Source organism: Centruroides vittatus, unplaced genomic scaffold (genome assembly GCF_030686945.1).
Source record: "Centruroides vittatus isolate TY-2023 unplaced genomic scaffold, ASM3068694v2 contig_361, whole genome shotgun sequence".
NCBI classification, from domain to species: Eukaryota; Metazoa; Arthropoda; class Arachnida; order Scorpiones; family Buthidae; genus Centruroides; species Centruroides vittatus.
Genome location: NW_027122185.1, coordinates 1,138,120 through 1,164,847, shown reverse-complemented (window position 1 = coordinate 1,164,847; position 26,728 = coordinate 1,138,120). Strand labels below are relative to the sequence as shown.

Below are 26,728 nucleotides of genomic sequence, written 5' to 3'. Positions count from 1 at the left end.
AATGGTAACTTAAATATTTACAATTAACTTTTCGTAGTTTTAATGTGTTTGAGTGCATTGAGTGCATGAAAACTAAGAAAGCAATTTTTATCTTATGTAATACTTAATTAAGTACTGAATATAGTTATTATTATTTTTTTTATTTTTTCCCCTTCTTTGAACGAAGATAATCGATAAGTTCTTCAATGCTTGTAGCATTAAGAGAGATGGCGAATATTGGACAAGTTAACAGTTGAAAAGAGACTAATGTCGACCTGCGACCTCATCTGTTGGCACTAAGTGTTAGAACTCACGTCGACAGAAACTCGAACCTGACATTCGACCATTTCTCTGGATGTCGGCACCGTGCCTTGAGCCTTGATCAAGATTATATAAGGCCCAGTTCTCCTGGTAGGCAGTGGTTGACTAATCGCCATTTGTCTGTTTATTTCTTAACGCAGCCATACATCTTTTCTGCAAAATTGGCATTCTACAAACACTAAACTTCACATTTTCCTCCCCTAAAAGTCTTCTCTGGTTTTTATTATTATTATTATTATTATTATTATTATTATTAAATTTTAATTTAAAAAAAAAACAAATATACACAAGAAATTCTTCCTTTCTTGTAGAAAAAAATATTGCAATTCTTTAAAAATTTAAATTGTGTGCATGTTTATACAGGGAAAGGATAGAACTGAATGAAGATTTTAATGGCCAATAATTAAGATACGTCAGACTTTATAAGGTCTATTATTAAATTTCAAAAATTCTGTTATGTGTCTTGGCAAAAATTCGAATTCTTTCAGTTGCCAGGTTAATTATAATATTTGGGAGTAGGAAATTGATGGATCGCATCCTTTTCCTCGTTTCATTTTGATGATGAATTTCGTCAAATTGGCCCGAGGGATTAAAAGTTATTAAGTAGAAAAGGGGATAAAGTTATATCTAAAACATTTAAAAAGAAGAAAAACTGATAGAGGAATTAATAAATACGTGCTTACACCTTCTAACTTAAATTTTTTAAATGTTATAAAGGTAGAGCTTCTAAATATATCTTCTGTTGTCTCTTATCGATATAATTTCTAAGTATCTAGCTTAAGTTCTTCGATACTTTCTAAGAAATGAACTATTTTAGTCTGCTGTTCGGTTTGTGTAATATCACTCTTATCGATTTATTCACTCCTGTTATACTCTGATAGTTCTCTTCAATGACCTAAGAATTTTATACGTTTCATCAAAACAATTTTGGTCATTCAACTCGTTTCTTTCTTTCTTATCAAGCTAATGAAGCTCGAGTAAGATATTTGAAGTCTTTCTGCTTCATACTCCATTAACTTACAGTTAAAAACTATTGTCTAAGTTGAACAGAGAGATATCTTCCATTTAATTATACATTCTCTAAGTAATTATAATAAAAATAACTGTTATATATATATATATATAATTTATAATCTCTTACATAATTAAAATATATGATACATAATGAATAATATTTGAATTTTCAAAGTGATTAGAGAAAGGAAAATCCGTTGACAAAAGTAATCCAAGTGCAATAATGACCGGGTGTATACAGTGGATATACTTTGATATTGTCCATCCCAGCAATTATATGCTAAAGTTAGACATTTATAGATGTAACAAAAGTCAAAGTGCACAGTTTCTTAACTATTTTTGTAGATAAAGATAGCGTAGAGGCCATTATGTTACTTGTAATTTTTCATTTGGATCGTTTTGACATTTTTCTACGAAAAAAAGTGCTACTTTCGTGCCAGAAATTAGTACTTTAAATACTGACAGATTAAGAGGTTGTTGGTAAAAATAAGCTTAAATAGATAAATTCGTCTAAATACTTGATAGGTAAGGAAAAATTCTTGTAAACCTTGTAACAAGACTGTATAAGATTACTTATTTACTGTTTGTACTGTGTTATGTTAAGTAGTTTCTTTAGAAATTCTACGTTAATTTTACTGAAAAAAAGTAGTATAATTAACAGCATTTACTCTAATTTATAATAAAGTAATAGTGGTATAATTATAATAAAGTATATTGATTATACTTAAGAATATAATATTTAAAAATTTTTTTCATATTGTAACTATACATTTAAGTATCATAAACTATGCACATCCAGAGATGAATTATATTAAACTAATGTAAAAAATTATATAATTTAATTAATACAAGCTATAATATTAATAGTTTACAATAAATTAGGCCAATTATCAAATTATGTAGCTTATACTAAACTATATCAAAAGCAAGCAGTTACTACTTCTTAACCAATAATTTAAACTATTGTCTAAATATAAAATTATTAAAATGATAAATTTAATTACTTCATAAATGTAATTTTAACACTTGAAATTACTAAAAATGTAGCAAAGTATCTCTAAAGTATTCTTCCACGGATGCCATAGAGCAACTTTCATTGACAGACGTTGCAACGTATCTCTCTTTCACAGCTCAATTGAGTACAATAATAATCGTGTTTTAGTAATCCATCAAGATATAATCAAATTGATAATCGAGAATTGTTAATGTATAATCAATATCACAATTACATTTTGATTGTTCTCTCGTAGGAGAAGAATAAATAATTCACTCCATTCTAATATAATTTTTATATTGATTTTACTGAATTTAATAATAAAAAAAAAACAAGATTGATTTATTACGTTTATTTTTCTATAAAAACAATAGCATTAATTCATTAATTTTAATGAAGTTTGTGGAATTTTAATAGCTTTATTCATTTTTAATCAAGCATTTTATACAATGTCCATAATGTTTCCTATATGGATAGTCCTGTAATTAATAAATTAAAATATTCATTAACTATAAATTGATTTTTTATAAAAGAAAATCTACTACATTAATCACGAATTTTGATGTAAATTTAATAATAATAATATAAAAAAAAATTGGGCTTTTCTTCCCCTTCTCACGCGATAATCTCTTTAATTATGAACCGAGTTATGTATTTATAAATAAATTTGATATCACAGATGAGTTTAAATATATTTTTATAATAAAAACAACAAACTCGACGTTAGAAAAAAATGGTTAGAAATAGAAAATAAGGACCACCCACGTTCTGTTATAAAAGGACAAGCGTGTAATTTTCGGGGATTGCCATACTCCACCTCATGTGTTGGGATCAGCTTTACATAGTATGACTAGGAATACAAATACTGCAAACAGTTCACGACCTTTCTAAAAATCCATTAATAGTTGATGTAAGGAACAAAAATATTTCATACCTCTGTGAAAACATATCCATCACTTTCATGAAGAAATCCGACGATGACTTTGTTTGAAATGATGGACGATATGGAATGAAGGAGGAAGGAACCTAACACACACATATACCGAATTCTCTTATATTAAAATAATTATAAATTTAGAATTATTACAAGCGTTAATTGGGATTTTGACATTATTTTAAATTTATTTACTTATATTTTTAATGTATATATATATATAAAAAAAAACTAATAATGATGTACTGTTTATTGTATGTAGACAGGTTATATATTTTCTAGTTAATTAACAAATTAATAAAAATTTATATATAACTAGATAAGAATTTGTTTAATAAGAACGTAATAATCGATTAATTTAATCGATTTTTTGAGAGAGAAAAAAGTTAATTATATTTAAAATAAATCAACGAAATTTTGTGAATTTTTATAATAATTTTAGTTATTTATATATATATATATATATATATATATATTATATATAGGACTTTACATGCCTGAGGCCAGAGCTAGTCCATTTTAGAAACAGCAAACAATGACTTAAAACAAAACACAACAAGGAGTAAAAAAAAAAAAAAAGTTTCCTAGATAAAATTTATGGCCCAACTTTCCCAAACCCTATATTTTATAAGGAATTAATTACCCGGCACGTTGTACGTTGAAGAAGGTAAAAATTTACACCAATTTACTCAAGCATGCCTTGAATGCTTAAATTCTTTAAGCTCTACTTTTTTGGAAAAGTGGATAGCAGAATGCGATCTGTTTTTATTTTTTAGAATATTTCCTTTTAATTACATAAAAATTAATTTTTATAAAATAGAAATTGAGTTATTTACACGTTAAAAATGAATAATTTCGATTTAAAAAAGGGAGATTTTAAATATGGAAAATGGTCATAAAACCTGCTTCGTTTACTGTTTAAATCGTTAAAATGAATATTAAAAAAAATAATAAATATGTTGATTTTTTTTATCATATTATCGTTTTTAAAATATATTGTATTTTATAAGTAAAATGAATTAATATTGTAATCAAATCAAGACGGTAGCTATTAATTAAAACACCTTTTTAAGCGGTTTAATTATTCTAAACATTTTAAGTTGAAATTTTTATGAGAGTGGGAAATTGTGTAGGTGTACTCGCGACGATTTCCAGAAAAAATAAATAAATAAATAAATAAGAAAGAGTCAAAGGTTATCCAGGGCCAGAACCTCACGAAGTAAATTACTCTGGAAAACGATTACGAAGGTACTCAAGTTCTACGACCTTCTACCCATTGAGATAAAAGAGGATAAAGTTCCAAATATATTTTACATATTGCTCGTACGAGGAAGATATATTGAAGAAAACTCTCACGAAAAATTAACATCATTCATGTTACAGCTGCTCGTGTGATATACCGATAACGTTATGTACACGATCTACTGCTGATTTCATTTACCTAAGCTGCTTACAGCTTTGAAGAGTATATTTAATTTAAATATATATATAATTTACTTTTAAAATTTTGTATGAAGTTTATTGTTTATTCTTCTCTCGTTGATGTAACGTTTGAGGCAAATTGTACGAACGTTTTCTTCTGTATCTACACTAGCCACAGTTTATGTAACAGTTCAATAAATCAAACTTAGTGAAAACAAAAACGACCGGAAGGAAAGTAGGAATGGTTATCGACGTACAGGAATGAGTGTTTTTAGAACTCATGCATCATTCGACTATTCTTGTCTTTTTACTTCGTTCATTCTTCAAAAATCTAAGGAACGAGATCGAAAAAATTCCAGAAGCATAAGTTTTTATGTCATTCAAAAGTTCTCCAAGCAGACTGTGACGCATTCTTTCAACGTGTTTACAAGTTTCCATTTTTAAAATAAAGTTAATAAATAAATAAATCAAATGTAGCGAAGTTTAAGCGTTAAAAAGTCTAAGATTTTCTACACGTTAACCTTATAAGGATTAAGAGATGTAGGGATGAAGTTATACTAAACTCTACTCGATAACTATATTAAAAAAAAATCGTTTTTAAATAAATAACTTATTAAAATATTAACTAATTATATAATATTTTTTATCGGTTATTATTTAATTTATTTAATAACAAGATTTTCAACCCGCACAAATAAAAACCAACCTTTAAAACGACTTACTGCTTCAACGGACGATAAAAAGGATGTAAGGTAATTTATATTCTCAATTTATTTCTGAATAAAAACTGTTGGAGAAACTTTTCTCGTATTTTATCTCGAAAAATATATCTTAAATCGCATTTTATTTAAAAATAATAAAAGTATTTTATCCCAAGTCGGAAATAAACAATAGTTTTCAGTCACCTTCCAAACACTCACTTCTCCACCCCTTAACAGTTTCATTTTATAGTTTTAAATTTATTTATTTATTTTAAAGAATTAATATAACGCTAATAAAGTTTATTTAAAGTCATTTAGTGTCTATTTTTTACTGTATTTTTAGTTTTTGTGTCAGCTTTTAGCGGTTTTTTTCTTCTTCTGCCAGAAGTTACTAAAAAGAATGTAGACAAAGATGGACGAACTTTGTCACTGAAGCCAGAAAATTTCTCAAAATGTAAACAGGGGAATTTATTTATTTATTTATTTTTGGGTCCAACACATATATATATATATATGAAACGATACGTTATGGTTAAGTGATGTTTGTTTTGCTAGCAGTTGTCACTGGAACTTTATTTGAATTGTAAATATTTGACTTAATATGCAGGGGAGTTAGGGAGTGATGATGGAATTTAATTAAATACATTTACATTATCACGTTTTTATTAAATAATTTAAAAGTAAAAAACTTATTATTTATTGCGACGTCGTCACAATCCCGGTATTTTTTTTTTAAATTTAAATAAAAATTTTGAACTGAAATCACGTGTTTTCCGGTCTAGACCGGAAGATCGTATATAGTTAATTGGGTATTCTGGTCCTTAATCTTTTCATAATTATTAAATTTTTAATATATTTCGGTAATATAATTATTTTCCTGCGAGAAAATTAAAAAAACTTATCGACATTTTTTTAAATATAAAGTAAATTAATACCTTTAAAAAAATTCGGTTGTAACACCTGTAAAGTATGACAAATATTTAACAATACAGGGTGGTCTAAAAGTCAACCGTTGTGTTATTCAAATACTCTCTATTAAGTGAAAACATTTCATTTAATTCTATAGAAAATCTCAATTAATTAATTTTAATTAATAGTTAATTAGGTTTCAATTAAATATATTTGTATTATTAGCTAATTAATTTTTAATTAGACTCATTAATTTTGATTGATAAATTAAGTAGAATCGATATTATGTTAATAAACGATATTCATTTTTCCTCTGTGAATTATTTTTATATTTAAATAATTTATATCTAAAAAATCGATCGTTTTATATTAATCAATATACGTAGCTCTTAAAGCCGTAGCATTCACTTCATCCGTCCGTTTGTCTGTCCACTGCTGTAGTAATTTAAAGTTATTTTATTTTTTAGAAAATACGTTGAAATTTTTATAGATTGTGATGATTTATAATGTACTTCAGACTTTCTTCACATAATTTCATATCGAGTCGCCCTCATTCATGGATTTTAAACGTAAAATTTTAGACTTTTTCGATAATAGAAAAAGCCAGAATTGAAATTTTATATTAAATTTATACGTCCGTCAATCTTTCTGTCCGCAAGATTTCTCAGAAACTAATGGAAGTGCTAAAGTGTTCGGTTGTAACACCTTTAAGTGTATAATGGAATTTACTTTTATAAAGTATAAACAATTAAGAAATACCTTTATAAAGTTTTTCTATATTTTATAATCATCTACACGCTTCTAAAATTATATTTAATTAATTAATTAATATATATATATATATATATATATTAAAAATAAATAAGCGTGTTTAAGAAAGGATCGTTTATATTTAAATATTATAAATACAAGTGTTTATTTATAACATTTATCGTAAAGGTTATTAAATATTTTTAAGTACAGACTTATGAATGTGTTTGTGTGTTATAGACGTTTAAGGTTGATTAGAGGTTTGTTTGAGGACCTGTTTGCGTAGCTTGTAATAAATGGTTCATTGATGCAATGAATTGTCTATACTATAATTAAAATCAGGTTTTCAGTCGGAGTGACTTTCTAAATGCAAATAATTCATCTATCGATATGTCTTCAAGTTTTATTTCAAAATATTCGTAAAGTGATACGGTTTATCTTAGTATTTCTTTTATCATTGTCTTTTATTTAATATTCTTTTCTTCTCAGATGTCTTTAACTCTTTATATATGAGCAGTGGTGGGTTATAGTACGCTTCGTGGAACCCCAGACAAAGTTGAATTAGTGGGGATCCATGTACTGTACAGTGGAAACCCCAGGCAATTTTTGCCCATGGGGTAACACGACACTATATATCTGAGGTGTGTGTGTATGTATTGTATATATTAAAGAACATGCTTTAAATTTTAAAATTCATTAACTTACACCAAGAAATTAGCATTCATATACATTTCTGTGAACTGATCATTTCTTATTCACAGGAGATTTTGATAAATATCTTTAATCTTTGTCTTCATCTGGGTGTAGCCTTCAATTTAAAAAAAGAAGAAAAAAGAAATAAAGAAAAAGAGATTCCTAAAGAGGATCTTTTTATCCAAGAACCGTGAGAAATAAATCTGGAAGCCACAATGAAAGATGGCTTTGATAGTAACAGGAAGCTTTTATCGCATCCAAGTAACTCATTGAAAAACTCGTAAATAAATCGAAATAACTTTCCCCATTTCAACGCCAATTTTAAGTCTTGTAGTGTAGAGAAAACTGAAAACAACCGAGAAGTTTATCTCCTGAACTCGTTAGCGCGAGTATAAAATATACTAATGTCTGCTATGTGCTTTGAATGTTTACTTATTATCTTTAGTTACAAATGGAATCAATAATTTATCGTATAATTCTGATATTTCTCTCTGGTCGGTTCTTTTAAACACGATATTATACGAATCTAAAAGAGGGATGTTACTCTTCTATCATAAATTTAAGTATTAATTATATTACTTATCTACTACAGTTTGGATCGATGTTATCCCTCAAATACAGTGGTTCTATACAAATTCCCGAGCTAAATATTTCACTTTTATAAATTATATCTTCTAAAATAACACGAATAAATTAAAGTATAATTGCAAGAAAGTATTTACATGTAAATTATTAAATTTATAAGGTGTCGCCTATCACGTCTTCTCCAATACACTTTATATGGTAATTTGACGTAATTCAATGGATTCGTTGATGTAAAAAATTACATTTTTTATTATAATAATCTTAAAATATTAATCATTTAAACTTTTTAAGTCTTTTATACATTTCAGAAAGTTATTGACACAAGTAGAAAAAAATATATAGGGCCTATATTAAAAAAATGAAGTGCAATTTATGAAGTTGTCAAAAACAGATTGTTCGCCTCTGATATCATTTTCTGTTCTGACTTTCAGTGAACTTTCCTAAAGATTGATCCACTAAAAATATAAACTGTATAGAAGCATAAGGATCGGAAAGCTGGCTTATATCTAGAAAGAACGAAAAGAATTTTATATATACAGTATATTGGAATATTTCTTTCTAAATTCCGTTTAATTTTATAAATAAATAAACGAAAGCCATTTAAAGTTAAGAATATTTTTTATTTATATTAATTTTTCCAGGTAAAAATGATATATTTAAAGCCAACGACAAGACGATATAAGAGCCACGTATTCTAATCTTCTCGTTTAATGTCGTTGGCCCTCTAAGGAATTATCTTTACACTTAATGATTCATGGAAATGTCCAATAATTGATTTGTCGCTGATGATGACATCGCACGTCCTCCTTAATACGGCAATTTGGAAAATAACTAACCAGACTGCAGATTAGAAAGTTAAATCGAAACGTGTGAGCGCAACTTTATAACAAGAATTGATTATCCTCGCATCTATTAACAAATAACTATAATAATTCACCAAAAAATGTTTTCATTTATTTTCATTTTTCAACGTGTCATCCGTGTGTGTATACAGCAATTTATTTTAATATTTTAAGTAAAAATTCACGAATTTCTTTCAGAGTTTCCATCGTATTGTATCTAAGAATAATACTTTAAAATTTGAACAAGTTACGCGTAATAATACAAAAATTTTAATAGAAATATTTATTAAATATCTTATATTTTTAATATTAAACGTTCAAAAAGTATAAAACTATAATATCATTATATTAAAAGAAGTATAAACACAAGTACACGACAAGTCTTAAGTACCGTACATTTTGAGTTCAATACGAAAAATTGGAACTGTACAAAAATAATGAAAGATTATCTGATCTATTTTTAACAAAAATATAAAATAAAATAAAATGAATTAAACTAAATCTCTTCTAGTACTAGAAAGAAATGTAGGGTGATGTATATAAAAAGAAAGCGTTTGTCACAACGATTCAGTATATGGCAGATCATTATTCAAAACCCCAGAGCAGTAAACATTTATACCGGTGTCCCCATCAATTTTTGACAATCCATTTTTCAAATTTCTATTCCTATATGTATCCATTTTGTTAAGAAGTAATAGATAGGGTGGTCCTTCAATCGTATCATTCGTTATAGTCTATTTTCTAATGAATGGACACTTTTGTTGAACGATGGTTCAATTAACCGAGTCGTTCCAGATTTTATTTTATTTATTTTTTTTAATATATATACATATATAATGAATTTTTATAAATTTCTTATTGCTTTATGTATTAAATTTTTAAAATTCTGATAGATTTTTGATTGATTGCCTTTTAGTAATTTGGATATTTAAAAAGGATTTTCTGCTTCGTGTGCCTTTTAATAGATTAGATTGTATTAAAGAATGATAAATTTCTTAAGAAAAATTAAATAAAAATAAAATAATATTATTATTATAATAGGTAAAAATTGGTAGCGAAGTTGGAAATTTAGTTTATTTAAGTAAAAATCGTGATAATGTAAATTAAAATTTCTTTTGATAATTAGTGAAAATTCGGTTTTTATTTTTATGGCCTTCGTTGGGGGGAAAGGCCTCACATTTGTGATTGATTCGAGCTTTCTCTCGCCTCTTTCAGGCCCTGGGTTCGATAAAATTACGATTAACTTTTGTTTATATTATATTTTAACTTAGGAAAGTTTCTTAAAAATTAAGGATTAAATTATTCTTAGAGATTTTAAAGCTAGATTAATCCTTTATTGTGTATTATTTATATAAAATATTTGTAAAGCTTCTTACATTTTTAAGCAAAATATAAATAAAAATTAAATTAATTTACTATATAAAATTCAAGTTTATAATATTTATTCCATTATTTAAAATTGTATTCAGCAGAATTCTTAATTACGTTAGCGCTTTTCACTTGTATAAGAGTGGTCCCGAGTTTAAGACGTGTTTTTTCCTTTGAAAAATTGGTAAAAACATCATAAAAAACAATTTGACACACGACATAAAAACAATTAAACCTCTTTTGGCCCATCCCGTTTTATAAATCACATCGTAGACTTATAATTTTTCAAACTAAAGACTTATCAGTATCGATAGATAAGACAGTTTCCCCATTTATCACGACCAATATAAGGAAGCAGCAATATTAAAAACTATTGAAAAATCCTTTATTAATTTAATTATCTATGGTAATGGTCTATTGAAAAATAACAATAAAAGAAATGAAAAATGAGGAAAATGATAACCGTGCTTTGACAGGGATGATGTTAATAAGAAAGATGATTAGTCTCGTATTAATAGACGATAATGATTTTTCTGACAAAGAATGGAGAGAAAATTTGGTAACAATTTTTTCTTTTTCTGGAATATATAAGCACTTAATTATACATTTTGATTAACGAGAGTTGTGTGATCTCTAGAATATTTTTAATCACATTCAAAAAATCTATAACACGATAACACTTTCCATTGTTTTCTATGAAATAATATCATCTAATTATTGATAATTTCTAGTAAAAAAAAAAAAATTATCAGGAGTAGACTAAATAAAAGTATTTTACATAATTATAGAGGCCTTAGAGTTAGTAAAGTCAATTATTTATAATTTTTTAAGCAGAAAAATTAACTATAAACTACTTAAATTATTAAAAAAAAAAGTTAAATTTTGAAATTTTCTACTCATTTTTAATATGAAAATATCAGTTTAATTATATTTAAAAACAAAGAAATTGTTCATTTTTGACATATTATTTATTGATAATTGCTGTAAGAACCTTAACCTCTAGTAATTTTTATCTGTTATAATATAATTACTGTTATATTTATGTTTTTGTAGTTAATTTTAGATTTAAAGATAGTTTTGTTCTAGCCAGAAAAAAAGCCATTTTTCTCTTCGAAAAATGAAATTTTAAAATCTTTTTTTTTTTTTTTTTTGGAAAATGTCAGAAAATACATTGATCCCGTTACTTCGTTCATGAAGTTTTATCTTTCTTTTCTTTTCTTTTTTATAAAAATACAAAGAAAAATAAGAAAGTAAAGTTTAAACACGCGTGAGGAAAGATAGAAAATATAAAGCACCAAGTCGAAATTGGATTGATACCAAGAATTCAATTCCTTCGAAAATATATATTTATTTATTTTTTGATTTATATATATATAGGATTCAAACAAAAAGTTAAATTCTAATAAATATCTTTTCGAGGAGTTCGTAATAATAATAAAAAAAAGCACGTTAAGATTTATTTAATCTTTTTCTACACAGTGACATTCTATTAATATTTAAACTGTATAGACATTCGTTTTCTTAGAATTCTACACATTTTAAGGTTATTTTTACATTATTTATAATGATAAAAATGTAAAAATTACTTAAAAATGTACACTTCTCTAACAATTTTTAAGCAAAATCATCGAGAAGAATGTATACTATTATGCCGAGATAGAGCAAAAGTGTACGCTCTCCTCAATGCTTTTTACTTAAAGTTCGGAGGTTTTTATTTATTTTATTTATTAAAATTTAATAAAAAATAAAGATAAAATTATAATAATAGATTAATTATTTAATTTAAAGTTAATTTAATTAATGATATATTTAATTTTTTACTTTTTTTTTTAATGAAGCATTAAGATACACTGTCGTGATTTCTGATGAATATTAATAACACGAGGTATTCATCATATATACCTCCTTTCGAATATTTTTTTAAATTATTACATTATTTATAACGTTTTATAGATTTTATAAAGTCTTTTCTTTTGTTTTTTAATATATATATATATATATAAGAATATTGCAATACATTATAATTTGTATTTGAGAAGTAGATAAAAGGAAATTCGATATAAAGGAATTTTATGCATCCTTTCTCATAAAAATACATAAATCCTATGTAAAGAAATTCTATATATAACTTACCTATACTTATCTACCTTAATAGAACATAGAAATATGAAAGTTCTATGTAAAGAAATTCTGTTATATAAACTTTCGTATCCTCGTAGAACATAAAAACATATGCAGAAACATAGCCTTTACGTGAGTTTTTTTTATACTTCTTTTATAAAAAGCTTATGAGAAGGATTACATGGGATAATGATTAAGATTTTATGCATAAAATTATAAAAGAAAAATCATTTAAGTCCGTTATGTATAGATTGTAATGAATAATGTCTCTGTAATTAACATGGTAAATCTATAAAATCTGTATTCAATTGGATCTAAATTTCAATTGACCCGTTTCCAAAGGTAAAAGTTCTAGATTTAAATACGTTAAAAATATATAATAGGCCTAAATAAAATAAAAATAAAAAACAGGCCTGTAAATCTGAGCTCAATCTGCATAATTTTTATAGAAAGAAAAATCCGATAATATATTTAAATCTGTTAAAAATTATAAAATCTTTAGTCGATGCTTCAAATACCTGACATAATTAATTACGGTTTATAAAGGTTAAAAATTACTAATGGTTTTTAACCTTTACTAATGTAACTGATAAGTGTGATAACAAGTATTATGTAAACAAAATTTACATAATACTTGTGAAAATAATGCTATTATACTTGTATGATGCAAGCCTAGAGTCTTTGGACCTCTGTCTATCGAAAATAAAGGGCTTTATCCTTCTATTTTACTTGTAATAAAAATTTTAACCCTTTATCTAAAGAGATTCTAGAACTCTGTCTAGGCCTTAACACTTAATTCACTTATTTTTTATCGAATTTATCAAATTCTTAGTTGATGATGATGATTTGTTATTCGATTTAAAAATGATTAAACTCGTTGATTAAATAAAATTGAAACAGACGAAGATAAATAATGATAAATAAATAATTTATCGATTATAATAACTTATAAATTATAATTTAAAATATGTTATAATATATATTCAATCTCTACTGTATGCTTTGAACTGTTCTAGTCATCCCCTCCAACGCAATCTTTCATTTATTTTAAATTAACGTTAATTACAATTTATATTTCTTAATAATATACAAAATTAAATAATATTTTTATTATGTTTAACGTTGATAACCATTAATAATCACATTATGATTAAGTCCCTATATTATAAAATAAACATAAACTTAACGCTTCTTCACAACGTTTATCGTGCATTATTACGCTATTAAGTGATTTATAATTAGACCTTTCTTATAAAAAAAAAAATAAAATAAATTTTAAATTATGACCTTAACTAATTTTTCTCGGAATGTACAGAAGAAAATTATAGAAATATTATATTTAATAATTAATACAAAGGTCAAAGGTAATACCGTTAATAGAAGACAAAGGATGCTCTATGATAAGTTACACGAGACTATCGATCTGTGTTATTCACTTATTTAAAATAAATATATGAAATTATATTAATAAACTGTCTAGTAATAGTAAATAGTTATATAATCAGAAATTTTGTATAGAAATTCGTTTAAAAATATATTAAAGTAATTCTTATTTTATTTTATTCATTCAAAAAAGAATAGAAGTTTTAATATCGTTAACATCTCTATAAATTTTTTATATACATTTATGCTGTGATATATATGTATCAGACTGTGAACGAGAGACAGAGTGAAGAGAAGAGAGAGAGACAAGTGAAAAAAGAGAGAAGAGAAGGAAGAGAGAAGAGAGAAGAGAGCGAACAGTGAAGAGAGAGGTGAAGAGAAAAGAGAAAGAATGGAAGAGAGAGAGAGAGAGAGTGGCCCTAGACAAATGTAGATTCAGAGGCACTAAGTATATGAGTTATAACGTAGCGAAAGGGTAGCAGTGTCTGATTTTAATAGTGAATTCATACTCTAGCAGTAGAAGTTTTAAACACTGAAGACCTAGGATTTTGTCTTAGACTTTTACGGCTTCGTATCACACGACACTTGACATTATACAGTAGGAATAATTAAGATCTTCCTTAGTCTGGATTCCGAATATCGACAAATATATAATTGTGTCATACGTCCGTAAAAGGTTAGGTTGCCTAAAACAGTATTGCTGCGGTACGAATTCGACATTTAAGAATAACTCTCTACCAAGAGATAGTTTCTATAATAGGTTCTCCTGTAAGATGAACTTTTATCAGTAAAAAAATACACTTATCTATACAGTGATAAGCATAACTTAAAATTCTTTTTATGACCCTTTCTTTATAAAGACTATAGTGAATATTTGAGGGGATTTGTGTACAATTTACTCTCTTAATATTCTATTCTACGCTTTAAGATGCCTTCCAGGATTTGAGATTATTAACTTTGTTTACTAATCCTCTAAGATGAAACAAGAAAATCATTTTAGAAAATTACTATATAAATTAGATAAGTGAAAAATGTTAATCTGAGTCGAGTCTGATACGTCACAATGATTATTTTCCCTACTTCAATTGCATTATGTACACTACATGAATCTAAATATGTGTTGATATCTATTAGTATATTTAAGGTATAATTTTCTTATAGAAAAATACAGATTTAGACAACAATTTTCTGTTAAATAATGAAAATTTTAATGCGATTTTTGACGTTAATTTTATACTTTAATTGTATTTTAGGAAATGAATTTTCTTGGTGAATATTTATATGAAATTTAGCTTAAATTTTTCCATACAGTTACACATTTGTACGTCTAAAACTATGACTAAATAATTGCATAACTTATGACTAAACTGTTGCATAAATGATAAAATTTTTGATATTTTAAAATTATATCTAAATAATATAAAGCATGACAATTTAGTGAATTATCGCATACTACCTTATGCAATATATCAATATCTAAAACTATAATTATGCAATTTCCACGAAAATATAACAATCTAATTTAAAATGATATAACATATTTTAAATTGGATCAAAATAGGACACTCGTAGATTGCATAAAATGATAAATATAATTAGAAAAATGGAATGACTTTATAGAATATGAGATATTTTCGTTATATTATGACCTATATAATTTATTCATGTCGGAATTAATTTAATAATAAAAGTAATAAATATTTATTAAATACAGTAAAATGTATAAATGAATAAAAACATAAACTAAGCCTCTATAATATCAAGGTTTACACATTTTACATAGAAGCATATTCGACTTTTCATTACCTTATCCCATTTATTAAACTCCAAAATTATAATATAAATTATTATAAGCTTTATTCAGTAAAACCTGTGTAAAACGGAATTTCATAGTACCGAAATTTATTCCGTTTTGGACAGGTTTTACTGTAATAACTATTTTAAGTGTAGCATACCTAAAATTCTCACTGTTTTAAAGTTTTCTAAGCCAATATTTAAAATGTTTTTTTACAATTTATCAGTTTAAAATGAGCAAAAATCATAGATAAAAATTAAAAAATAAAATAATTATTAATTAAATATCGTTTTATATAATTATTTTAACATTAATTAGATGGATAAATATTAAAATATTTATAGAAACTCGATGCTACTACATCAGATAATTATCCATTCATTCAGATGCTTCATATACAATGGGATGATTGATTCCTCTTCATTTATATATATTCTTATTCTCTCATTATCATATTTTAACAAATTAAAACGGCTCGAAAGTAACCAAGAACTGGTTTTTTTTTCTTTCCCTTTTTTTCATATCAGCTGCAGCTGTCTACATTTTAAATTTATATCGAAGTCATCAGTTAACTTCTATCCCTGTCCATTGTTTGGCTTTTAGGGCCCACTCCCTGTAAGTTATTCCTTTGTCCTTAGCTTAAACTTCGTAAGGGGGATCTTCCACATCTACCCAAAATTAGATGGTGTGGTCAAAAATAAACTTAATTATATTCATCGCTAATCGCTCATTGGTTACCGTATGCAACTAAATTACTGTTATTTTCATTTCATGTGATTAGGATGTATCGAAATTTTATCTTTCTATAAAGATCTTCAAAAATAAACCGTAAAAATCTTGTATTATAATTAACGATATTATAATTTTTATTTTTATTTTTTTTATAAAAAAAGTAACTATTTAAGTCTAAAATATATAATTTAAAATATATCAGTATTAAGAAAGTTTTGTTGAAATTATAATTTGAAACTTCTTTTTCTTTTTCAAAAAATATATGAATAAATAATGCCTTATATAAATTTTCTATGGTGTTATTAAACTAAATGCTCTGTTTATTCATGAAAATTATAAAGAAAAATAACTTTTTAAATGCATTTTAAGAGAAAAACGTGTTGTGGATACTTCAAAATATTAATTATAAATTCTAGTTCAGAGTAAAAACCGAATTCTTCTAATAAATAAAAACGCATTTGGTCCCAGATCCGTATCCTTCATCATTTAAAGTCGTGGGTTCGGTTCCCACCCAACTTTTCAGAGGCGTTGTTAAAATAAGGAAAAGGGGGCATTACGAGAAGAAATGGTGGCATAATTACACGGACGATAATGCAAATTTTTAATAAAATTTAATGAAAGATTTATAATTTCTACTGATCATAGGGTGGATGAAAGTCGTCTAACCTATGTTTTGTTTCGTGTGTTGTAGATACGCTTATAAATATGAATTGTAAACAGTGTCTAGAACAACGCATTTTTCGTTTAACTGAGTCGATGAAAACGTGGTAAAATATGTAATTAAATATTTAAATGTTTGAATAACACAACAATTTAGTCTTTACAATGGCTAACTGACTTTTATCCTGTTTTTTTAGCTGCTTACAAACTTGCAATTTATTTTATAATTATTATAGGTAGACCAATTTCATATATATATATATTTATTTATTTTAATTTGAAATTATCAAAAGGATCGATTATTTTCTTTCAAATTAAAAATCTATGGACATTAAAAGACCTTTCAGAGTTATTTCTTATCTAATTATAAATCCAATATTGACTTAACATCATCGACTTTTAGAATCATTTTAATGGTGTTTTGGCATAAAAATAATTCTACGTATCCATATTTTAAAAGTTAGAATATGCAATTAACACAATTGAATTTCTATCGAAATTAAAATGATAATTAAGAATGAAGAGATTTTTGAGGTTTTTACGTGATTTAAATATGTTTAAATGTTAGCAATTAAGCATTTAAAAGAATAAATAAACAATTGTGCAGTAAATTCTCATCAAAAGTAAAACTATAATTAAGAAAAATGTTCTTAAAGTATCCTTGTTTTAGATCGTGTCTACAATTGAAGGGCATGGGTTCAGTTCTGAACAAAACACAATTTTCTCTATCAGAATATCGAAATTGCGCTGTGATTTACACGTTTTGAACATTATAAATATATTATTTTAATAAAAAAAATAATAAGAAACCTGATACAAATCAAATGATAACTGAAAAATAAGAAACATATCGTAATTTATGGCATAGGTTACGAATGTAATACTCTCTTTCCTATTAAATTGCCTTGTAATTTAAGTATATTGATTGTTAACAATTCTAGTATTTTAATAATTTAATAACAAGAACTTAAAAAAAAAACCTAATTAATTAAATTATAAAAGTTAAAAGTTATAAAAATAGCGTTAAAAACGATGCGCTTTTATAACAGGTCATATTTAACTTATCAATTAAAATTGCATGTCATGAGAGAGATCAAATTGCAAATTATTTATTTAGCAATTACTTTATGAATAAAATATAAACATGCACAACGTTTTATTGATTTATATAAATCTACTTATGATATAGAAGATCCATTTACATGCTTAAAAAACTAACTGTTAATAATTTACATGGCTCATACATTATAGTAAAGCATCATTAATATATTATTTATATAACAGAAACGATATTTATTAAAATAATTAAAATATGTTTTAAACATTATAGAATTAAATAATAATTAAATAGAAATGAAGTCATTTATATTCACATAAAACCTTTATTATTATTATTATTTTTATTTTTAATTTAAATTTAAATATAATCCTTAAAAGTTAATTACGTTATAATTAGATCATAAATTATTATAATTCTGATTAAAAATACAAATGTATATAGTTTATTTTAATAATTACACTTGTAAATTAATATTATATCGTGAATTATAACTATGTATAAGGATATTTAAAGATTTATACGAGTTTAAATTTAGTAAATGAGCAAATTTAATGGCCTTGTATAGAATTTAATTATCTTTCAATAGTCAAACTGTATAATAATTACTCAAAAAGAGCTATTAAGTGAAGAAAAATCGTGATAGTAATGCGTGTGTTTGAGGGTGAGCAGAGAGGGGGGTGAGCATTAGTAAGAGAAAGTGAATTATTGTATAGTAGATAGTGTAGTATCTATTGAAGAAGAGAGTAACGTCTCTTGTTGACGAATTGAGAAAGGATGCGATATTTCCGGTTACAGGGAGTCATAAATTGTATAGAATCGCCTGATATGTTCTTTTAACATTTTTTCCAAATACCTCAAAGAAGTCATTGCACTTATTGGAAAAGTCATTTAATACGATTCTCTTCCCACGAATGCACGCAAAAAATATATTAAAAAAAATCAATTAAATTTATAAAATCTAAATTCTGTTAAAGATTCCTTTACTTTTCTTTTATAAATTTCAAATTTACAACATTTTAAATTAGTTTCTTCTCAACGACTTCATAACTCAGCTAAGAACAATGACTATGAACTTCCCTATTCATTAGTCCAATTAATGACAAACATTTATCAACTTGTACTTTACTTTTAAATTTAGTTTCGTGAAGAAATGCCCGAAGAAAACAATTTCCAACTCCGAAAATTAAAATTAAAGAAAGAATCTTATGTAAAATATTTTTTAAATGTAATTAACTTAATTAAATATTATTTAATTTTTAAAGAAATCAATAAAAATATTATATAAATTAATTGGAATTTATTTTTTGTAGCTTTAAACATAAATTTATTTTCAATTTAAGGGGAAACTCTTACTTTTAAAGGCGATTTTAAGACAGTAAACGATGATATATAGAAGTAAATATAGCTTAGAAGAATTTATTAAAGGGTAAAGACGTTAATAATATATTTAAAATAAAATATAAATGATTAAAAAAATGTAAAAACAAACAGGAAATTCTACAATGTTTTCATTAGTATATAGACTTGTAAGGAGTGAAAAAGCCTATACAAGTCTAGTAAAGAAGGTTTATATTTCGTATTTTCTGATATTCTCTCTTTGTCTATTGAACACCTCAAACAGTTCTATATAATTTGTGAGTAGTGTGAAAGGCTGAAGGATCATAGTTGCACTTTGGACCCCACAGATTGCAAAAATATAATTATGCCACTGCTTCGAATCTAAGTGGGATCCCTACTTTTAAGAAAGACAATTAGAATTAAATGCGGTTTAAAATAATGTATTTAAGAGTAAAAGGGTTAATAATTCATTTAATATAATATTAATTAATAATTGAGGAAGTATATATATATATATTATATTTTAGATTTTTAACGTTACTTTTGCTGCTTAATTTAAGTGTTGTAAGGTTGCATAATTTGGATTTAAAAATCCTCCTACTTTAAATTGAGAGTAATATAAAGCTGGATTTTCCCCTCATTCTTTATTTGCTTTCACCCCTAATAATTGTTGACATTACTTCAGATCTGTCGGGTGATATTAAAGGAGTAGGGCCATATCTCCCGAACCAATGGTCCGATTTTCCTGAAAATTTCTAGAAATATTTCTCCCTAATATAAAAATCACACTGCCAAATTTCAGAAATTTTTGACAAAATGCACAGAAGTTATTAAGCTTCAAAGTGCTTGAAAAAATCGTCCATCTACACACACACACACATATATATATATTTTTTATTCGTTTAAAATAAATAAAAAGAATTATAATAATCTATTTTGCATCTTAAAATGAATTTTAGTAATTTGTCGAATAGAAAATTAGATTTTTTATTTTATTTATTTATTTATTTTTTTTAACTGAAAGTGGGGTTAATCTTTTAAAACATTCAAGATAAGTAAGATAGGATGAAATATTTCAATTTAATTAAAGTCAAAGATAATTAAAATTTTTATCTCGAATTCTAATTAATAATTTGAAGAAAATTTAATTTAAATAAATTAATTTTATTGCTATAGGCTTATTTAACGTAAATTTTATTTTTTTTTAAATTTGTTTTACATAATTAGCATTAACAATTCATTTAGAAAATTAAATTTTTGTGAATTATAAAGACGAATTCTTTAAAAATGCGCCCATTTACAGCTATAAAATATAATTATTTACGAACTTAATAACGTAAAAAATATATAAAAACGTTTTAAAATGTTTATAAATTAGGTTATTTACAAAAATTCATGTCAATAATATGCAAAACTGCACTCATTTATAACGACGAATCTGTATTAGATATACCTGCAGTTTGATTTTTTGGGGGGTTCATTTATATGGACAATTCATTTATTAAATAAAGAAGCGCGAATATTATAAGTTAGAAGCCATATTTGTTGATAATTAATCTTTCTATCAACAGAACTTCAAGTGATAAGAGCATAGAAAGTACATTGATAAGATCAGGGTGATGCGTGACTGTTTATTTATTTATTCTCTAGACACACAAGTGCTTATCACAAGAAAACCCTCCTACGTTACAGGTTGTATTTGCACGAAGAAAAATCTATGCAAAAATGAATCGTGGAGAAACTATGCACTGGTCAGTAGTGATAAATTGCAACTAGTTGTAATTATGCTAAAGCCGGCGGCCCTTCTTTACTTATTCCTCTGTATTGTTTATTAACATATTGATATTCTTAGAACGTTCTGGTTGCTCGACCTTTAGGGTATAATAATATTCGTTATATTTCTTAGAACACTTTGATTTATGTCGAATTTTTTTTTTTAGTATACTGAAAGTTATTTGTCGTCGACTTTCATTTTGTATGATTCACAAGAATAATTTGGATCAGTGGGAATAATTAAGTAAAGACAATAGAAATGCATAAATTATACTTGAAAGACTGTTTATTTGTTTCTTTTTTCCTAAAATTTTTATTGTAAGATATTTAAAAAATGAGATAAATTATTGTTTTTATTAGTGGAAAGAGTGCATACTTTTTTACAACGTTTTCATCGATGAATTTCTAACATATTTATTTATTATTGTGTAGAAATATTAAATATTTAAAAAAATTGAATATAAATAAACGTAAGAAAACGTATTTCCATTATTTAAACGAAGGAAAAAAAAAAAGATTACGAATTTAAATTACTTTAACTTAAGAACGTAATTTAATTCTAAAGATCAACTTTTATTCTATAATTTTTATGTAATCTTTATCTTTACCAATTTATCTTAACCTATAAATCGTAAAGTTGTCTCATGACCTTACAAAATTAATTATTTTTATCTACTTTCAATCACTTAATTTTATCTTCATCAATTGCATCCGTCTCTTGGTCTTCCCATGATGAAGAAAGAGTAAATGAGAATATCTCCTCCAGCATCTTTTTAAAATCGTTTTTAAATATAATTTATAAAATAAAATTAATTATATTATTATAAAATTTAATATAAAATCATAAAATAATTATTATTTCTTTTAGAAAAAGTCGATTTATTTATAATATAGTTACATAAATAAACATCTTATAAATCTATTTACTTAACACTTTGGATATTATTATTATTTATTTAAAAATTTTTTTTCCTATAAAAACCATTGATATATTTCATAAACATGACATGAATAACGTGTTTCTCTAGCCAGAATGGTTAAAATTATGTTTAAAACTTCGGAAGACGTGGGTTCGGTTCCTAACTATAGTTACACTCAGATTTTTTTACTAGTTTGGGCTTGGTTTCTTTATTTTTGGGTGGACAAGAAACTCATACGGTAAGATTTATATTTTAAATGTTTTTTAAGAAGATATATAGCCTATAATTTACATAGAAGAATCGTTGAAATTAATTTTATTATGTAAGCTAGACTCTGCTTTTTTTACATATAAAGGAATTAATAAAACTTCTCTATCTAATTTCAGTATTATTTATGTATTTTAAATTTATAATGTATTTGAAAAATAAATTTTAAAATTATTTTCTAGATAATAAATTTATTTTTAATCACATAATTTTATTATATAAATTGCTTAAAAGTTGAGAAAATTTGCGCTTTTTTTATATTCAGTTGGATTCAACTCTTGGTTTATAAATTTAATAATATATTTATAATAAAATTTACGAGTCAGCGATATTAAATAATGAATAAATTTAGATTTAATTCAAGATTTTTCTCACTAAATATCTAAAAATAACACTGTAATGAGAGCGACATTGCTCGAGTTTTCTTCATTAAAAATGGCGGTCCACAACTTTCTCCTTCAAACTCCTTATTTGAAAATTTGTTTAATGATGATTAAGATTTAATTAATAATTAACGATGTTTCTAGAAAGTTGTTTTATTCGTTTTTTAATTATTTATACACCACTTAGTGTATTTTTTTTTACTTAAAGCCTTCTATATAATTGTATATTTACCTATACTGTACAGTACGCAGAACCATAGACAATCGTATAATATATAAACAAACTGTTTAAATTAATTATTTTAATAATAAAAAATATCTTAGTAAATAAATTTATACTATAAAAATCTTTAATAATTTAAAAATTTCATTTAAAATTATTAAAATTATATAGGAGAGAAATTATCTTCGCATCGATTTTCGCTATTTTTCCTGATTTTTTTTTTTTTAATTCCTTAAAATAAAATAAAAATTAATTTAAAATATTATATATATTATTATTATTTAAATCTTAAAGAGTTAATTCATAAAAATTTGTTTAAAAATATAATAAAAATTAAGTTTTATTTAAAGAATTTCATCAGGAAAGTATAGCAAAAACCAATTTTTTAAAGTGCATTTTACAGTAAAGAAAATTGTAATTGTAATTTATATATAAAAATAATTATAAATTAAATATTTATTTATAAATAAATTTTAAAATATAAGATGATTTTATAAATTAACATGTAAAAATCTATTTAACTTATAAACAAATTTTAAGCTCAAACTGAAGATAAATTGATAAACTAAGGCATAAAAGTATAATTTCAATTAAGTTATTTAACAAATAAATAAATAAATAAATAAATAAAAATCCCCTATTATTATTATAGAATATCCCATTTAGAAGCATTTATTCGTTGTTTAGCATACAATAAAAGACAATTAATCACTAGGAAGAGTCGTAAAGATGAATTCGTTGTATTTACCGTTCTAAATAAAAAATAAAGTTAATTTTTATTTTATTTATTTCTATTTTTTTTTTTACAGTGTGGATAGGGTCATTGTCCCTCTCCAGCAGCTATTTTATAGCTCCTATAGTGGTAGCATTCTGTCGTAAGAAGAGCACAAGGCTGACGGCTGTTTTTGGAGGTTTGGCATCTGCACTCGGTTGTCTGTTCAATTCATTTGCCAAAGAACTTCATCAGGTGACATTCAGTTATGGGATCGTCATGGCTGTGGGTTTAGGAGTGGCTCGTGAAACATCGAATCTTATGATTGGCCAATACTTTAAAAGGAAGAGGGAGCGTGTTGAATTAGTCGTCCAGTGTGGTACAGGTGTAGGCGTGGCTGTTTTCTCAGTATTTTTTCGTGAAATTATAAGGTAAGTTCTACTAGACAATTTACAGCTTATATTAATAGTTCGTTCACACCCTACTGATAAAGTTGTAATCTGTAAAAAGATTGTATAATGACCATACTGTGTATCGGACTATAACCGATTTTTTTTCTCACTATTTATAGATTCTATAAACTTAAAATATGTAGTAATTTGTACATAATTTGTAAGTTTAGACTTTAGAAAAAGTTTCGTTTTTGTACATTAATTAATCATTAAATCATACGATGAATAACAGACGTGTAATGACCATTTTGGACTATAAACACGCTTTTTATTTTCGTTCGTTAATTAATTATATAATTCTACGGTAAATTTAGAAGTGTAATTTACCTGCGTTAAAAGACTTTGGCCTATATTGGATTTACTATTTATAAATTATATCGGCTGCGTGTTATAGCTTCATAGGGCCCTGGCGAATTTGAATTAGGGGTCCCCTTTTGCTTATAGTATAACGCGCCACTGACTTATACGTTTGTATTCGCTAATTAATCGTGCAAATTATGCATAATTTAGTTCATTAATTTTGATTAATGTTTAAGTTAGAAGTTAAGATTTTATATTGTTATAAACTATTAAATATGATGATAATTAATGAGAATGATTTCTTTCTAGAGCTTTAGGATGGAGATTGGGTCTTCATACCGTAACAGGAGTCATATTTTTAATGTTTTTTATTGGTATATTCTATCGTTCAGCTTCTTTATATCATCCTCAACGACGGGCTATATTACATCTTAAAAATCAGCGTAGGAAAATTAAAGAGAAAAACAATAGTTCTGATAAGTCACCATTCTTTGATTTCTCTGTCTTAAAAGTAACCACCATTCAGATAATTATGTTATCAGTTGCAGTTGCTACTTTTGGAGCATACACCCCATTTTATTACTTCGTAAGTACACCTTATCACGTTATCTCCTTACTTTCTACCTCTTAGAATCGTGTTGTTTTGCCACCCTACAAGACTCAGAATATAAAAATTTCATATCCAATATTGTAGATCTATATATAGGCTATATATATATAATATTTTTCTAAAAACTTATCAAAATATTTTCACGTCAAGTTTAACAGAAAATGATGATTTAATACTGAAATGTAGACCTGGCGACCTTCGGAAATCTGTCAACTATAGACGGGTTGATAATAGTACTTAACCTATCATGATCTTAAGCATCCGGTATGTAAGATAGACAGATGGTTAGAAAGATATTTAAGATGACCCATGCAAACCTGACACAATGAGAGACGTTCAGCCCACCTCTTGGGACAATTTTCACGACCAGGTATCCTCTTATTGTTCTAAGAGGAATAATGAAACCTTTTATAAACTATACATCCACCCAGAAAAAGAGGGTAATAATACACGGTCTACTAATATATTATTACCCTTTCTAAGATATATATATATATATATTAAAAAAAAATTAGACTAAAGATCTAAAAACTTTTTTGACCTGAGGTGTAACAAAGTCTAGTTTTTAGATAAAGTGTTGATGGGCGCGTCTTATTCATGGGTGTCAAGTGTTCGAGTTAACAACTTGGTGTGCATACAAGTGAAATTTTAATGCATCGTTTTATTTATTAAGTATATTCGCATGGACGTTAGTTGTGTTTCCATCTTGTAAATAGATCAACTTGCAGATAATTCGACATCATCTGCATCACTAATCTATGTATGATTTAACTATATTTATTGTCTTAAAAACTGGATAAATTAGGAAAAAAAAAAATCATTTTTATTTAAATAAAGGCATGTTTTTATAAGTTTAAAACACATTTCAGACGTATAAAAACATAACATAAAATGTAGGATTTTAATAATAAAATACATAACTGTAGAAGCCTCTGCATAGTACAGTATATCACAGTACATACAGTTAAACGTTACTCTGACAGAAATTAAGTTATAACTTTAAAAAATATCTGTGAAATTATAGAATACATTTATCATATGTAGTACAAATGCACGAAGATCACAACCCCAGAAATATTTTCGTGAGAAAATTAATTTTTTTTATTTCTTACTCTAAATCCAACATGTAAAGAAGTCAAGAATAATAAATCGTGACAGTAAAATGACTCATCACTAGCACGATTCTGTAAAGAAAAACATATGTATAAATTCAGTTAATCAATTATGAAGTTTAGAAGGAAGAATATTTTAATAATACTTTCAAGTTTATATTAAGTTAACATTAATTTTTATATAATGAAGAGGAAGAAGAAGAAGAAGAAGAAGAAGATGGTGATGATTTTATGATAAGATCAGGGATTGTACTTTCAATAATTCCTAGTTTTTAAGCCTCCTTATATAGATACTTAAAATCGAAATATTTAATATTAATCATTATTATTATTTTTTATTTTATAAAAATAATATATTTTTAATTACGATATAAT

The 26,728-nt window shown here is 25.4% G+C and overlaps 1 protein-coding gene across 1 annotated transcript in view; it reads left to right on the top strand.

Moving 5' to 3' along the window:
- LOC136975051 (monocarboxylate transporter 10-like) overlaps positions 1–26,728 on the top strand; it is a 49,956-nt gene that overhangs the window by 21,020 nt on the left and 2,208 nt on the right. The window contains exons 2-3 of the mRNA XM_067270042.1: positions 23,977–24,310; positions 24,941–25,217. Coding sequence (XP_067126143.1) covers positions 23,977–24,310; positions 24,941–25,217 — 611 coding nt within the window. The remainder of the gene's footprint in view (positions 1–23,976; positions 24,311–24,940; positions 25,218–26,728) is intronic.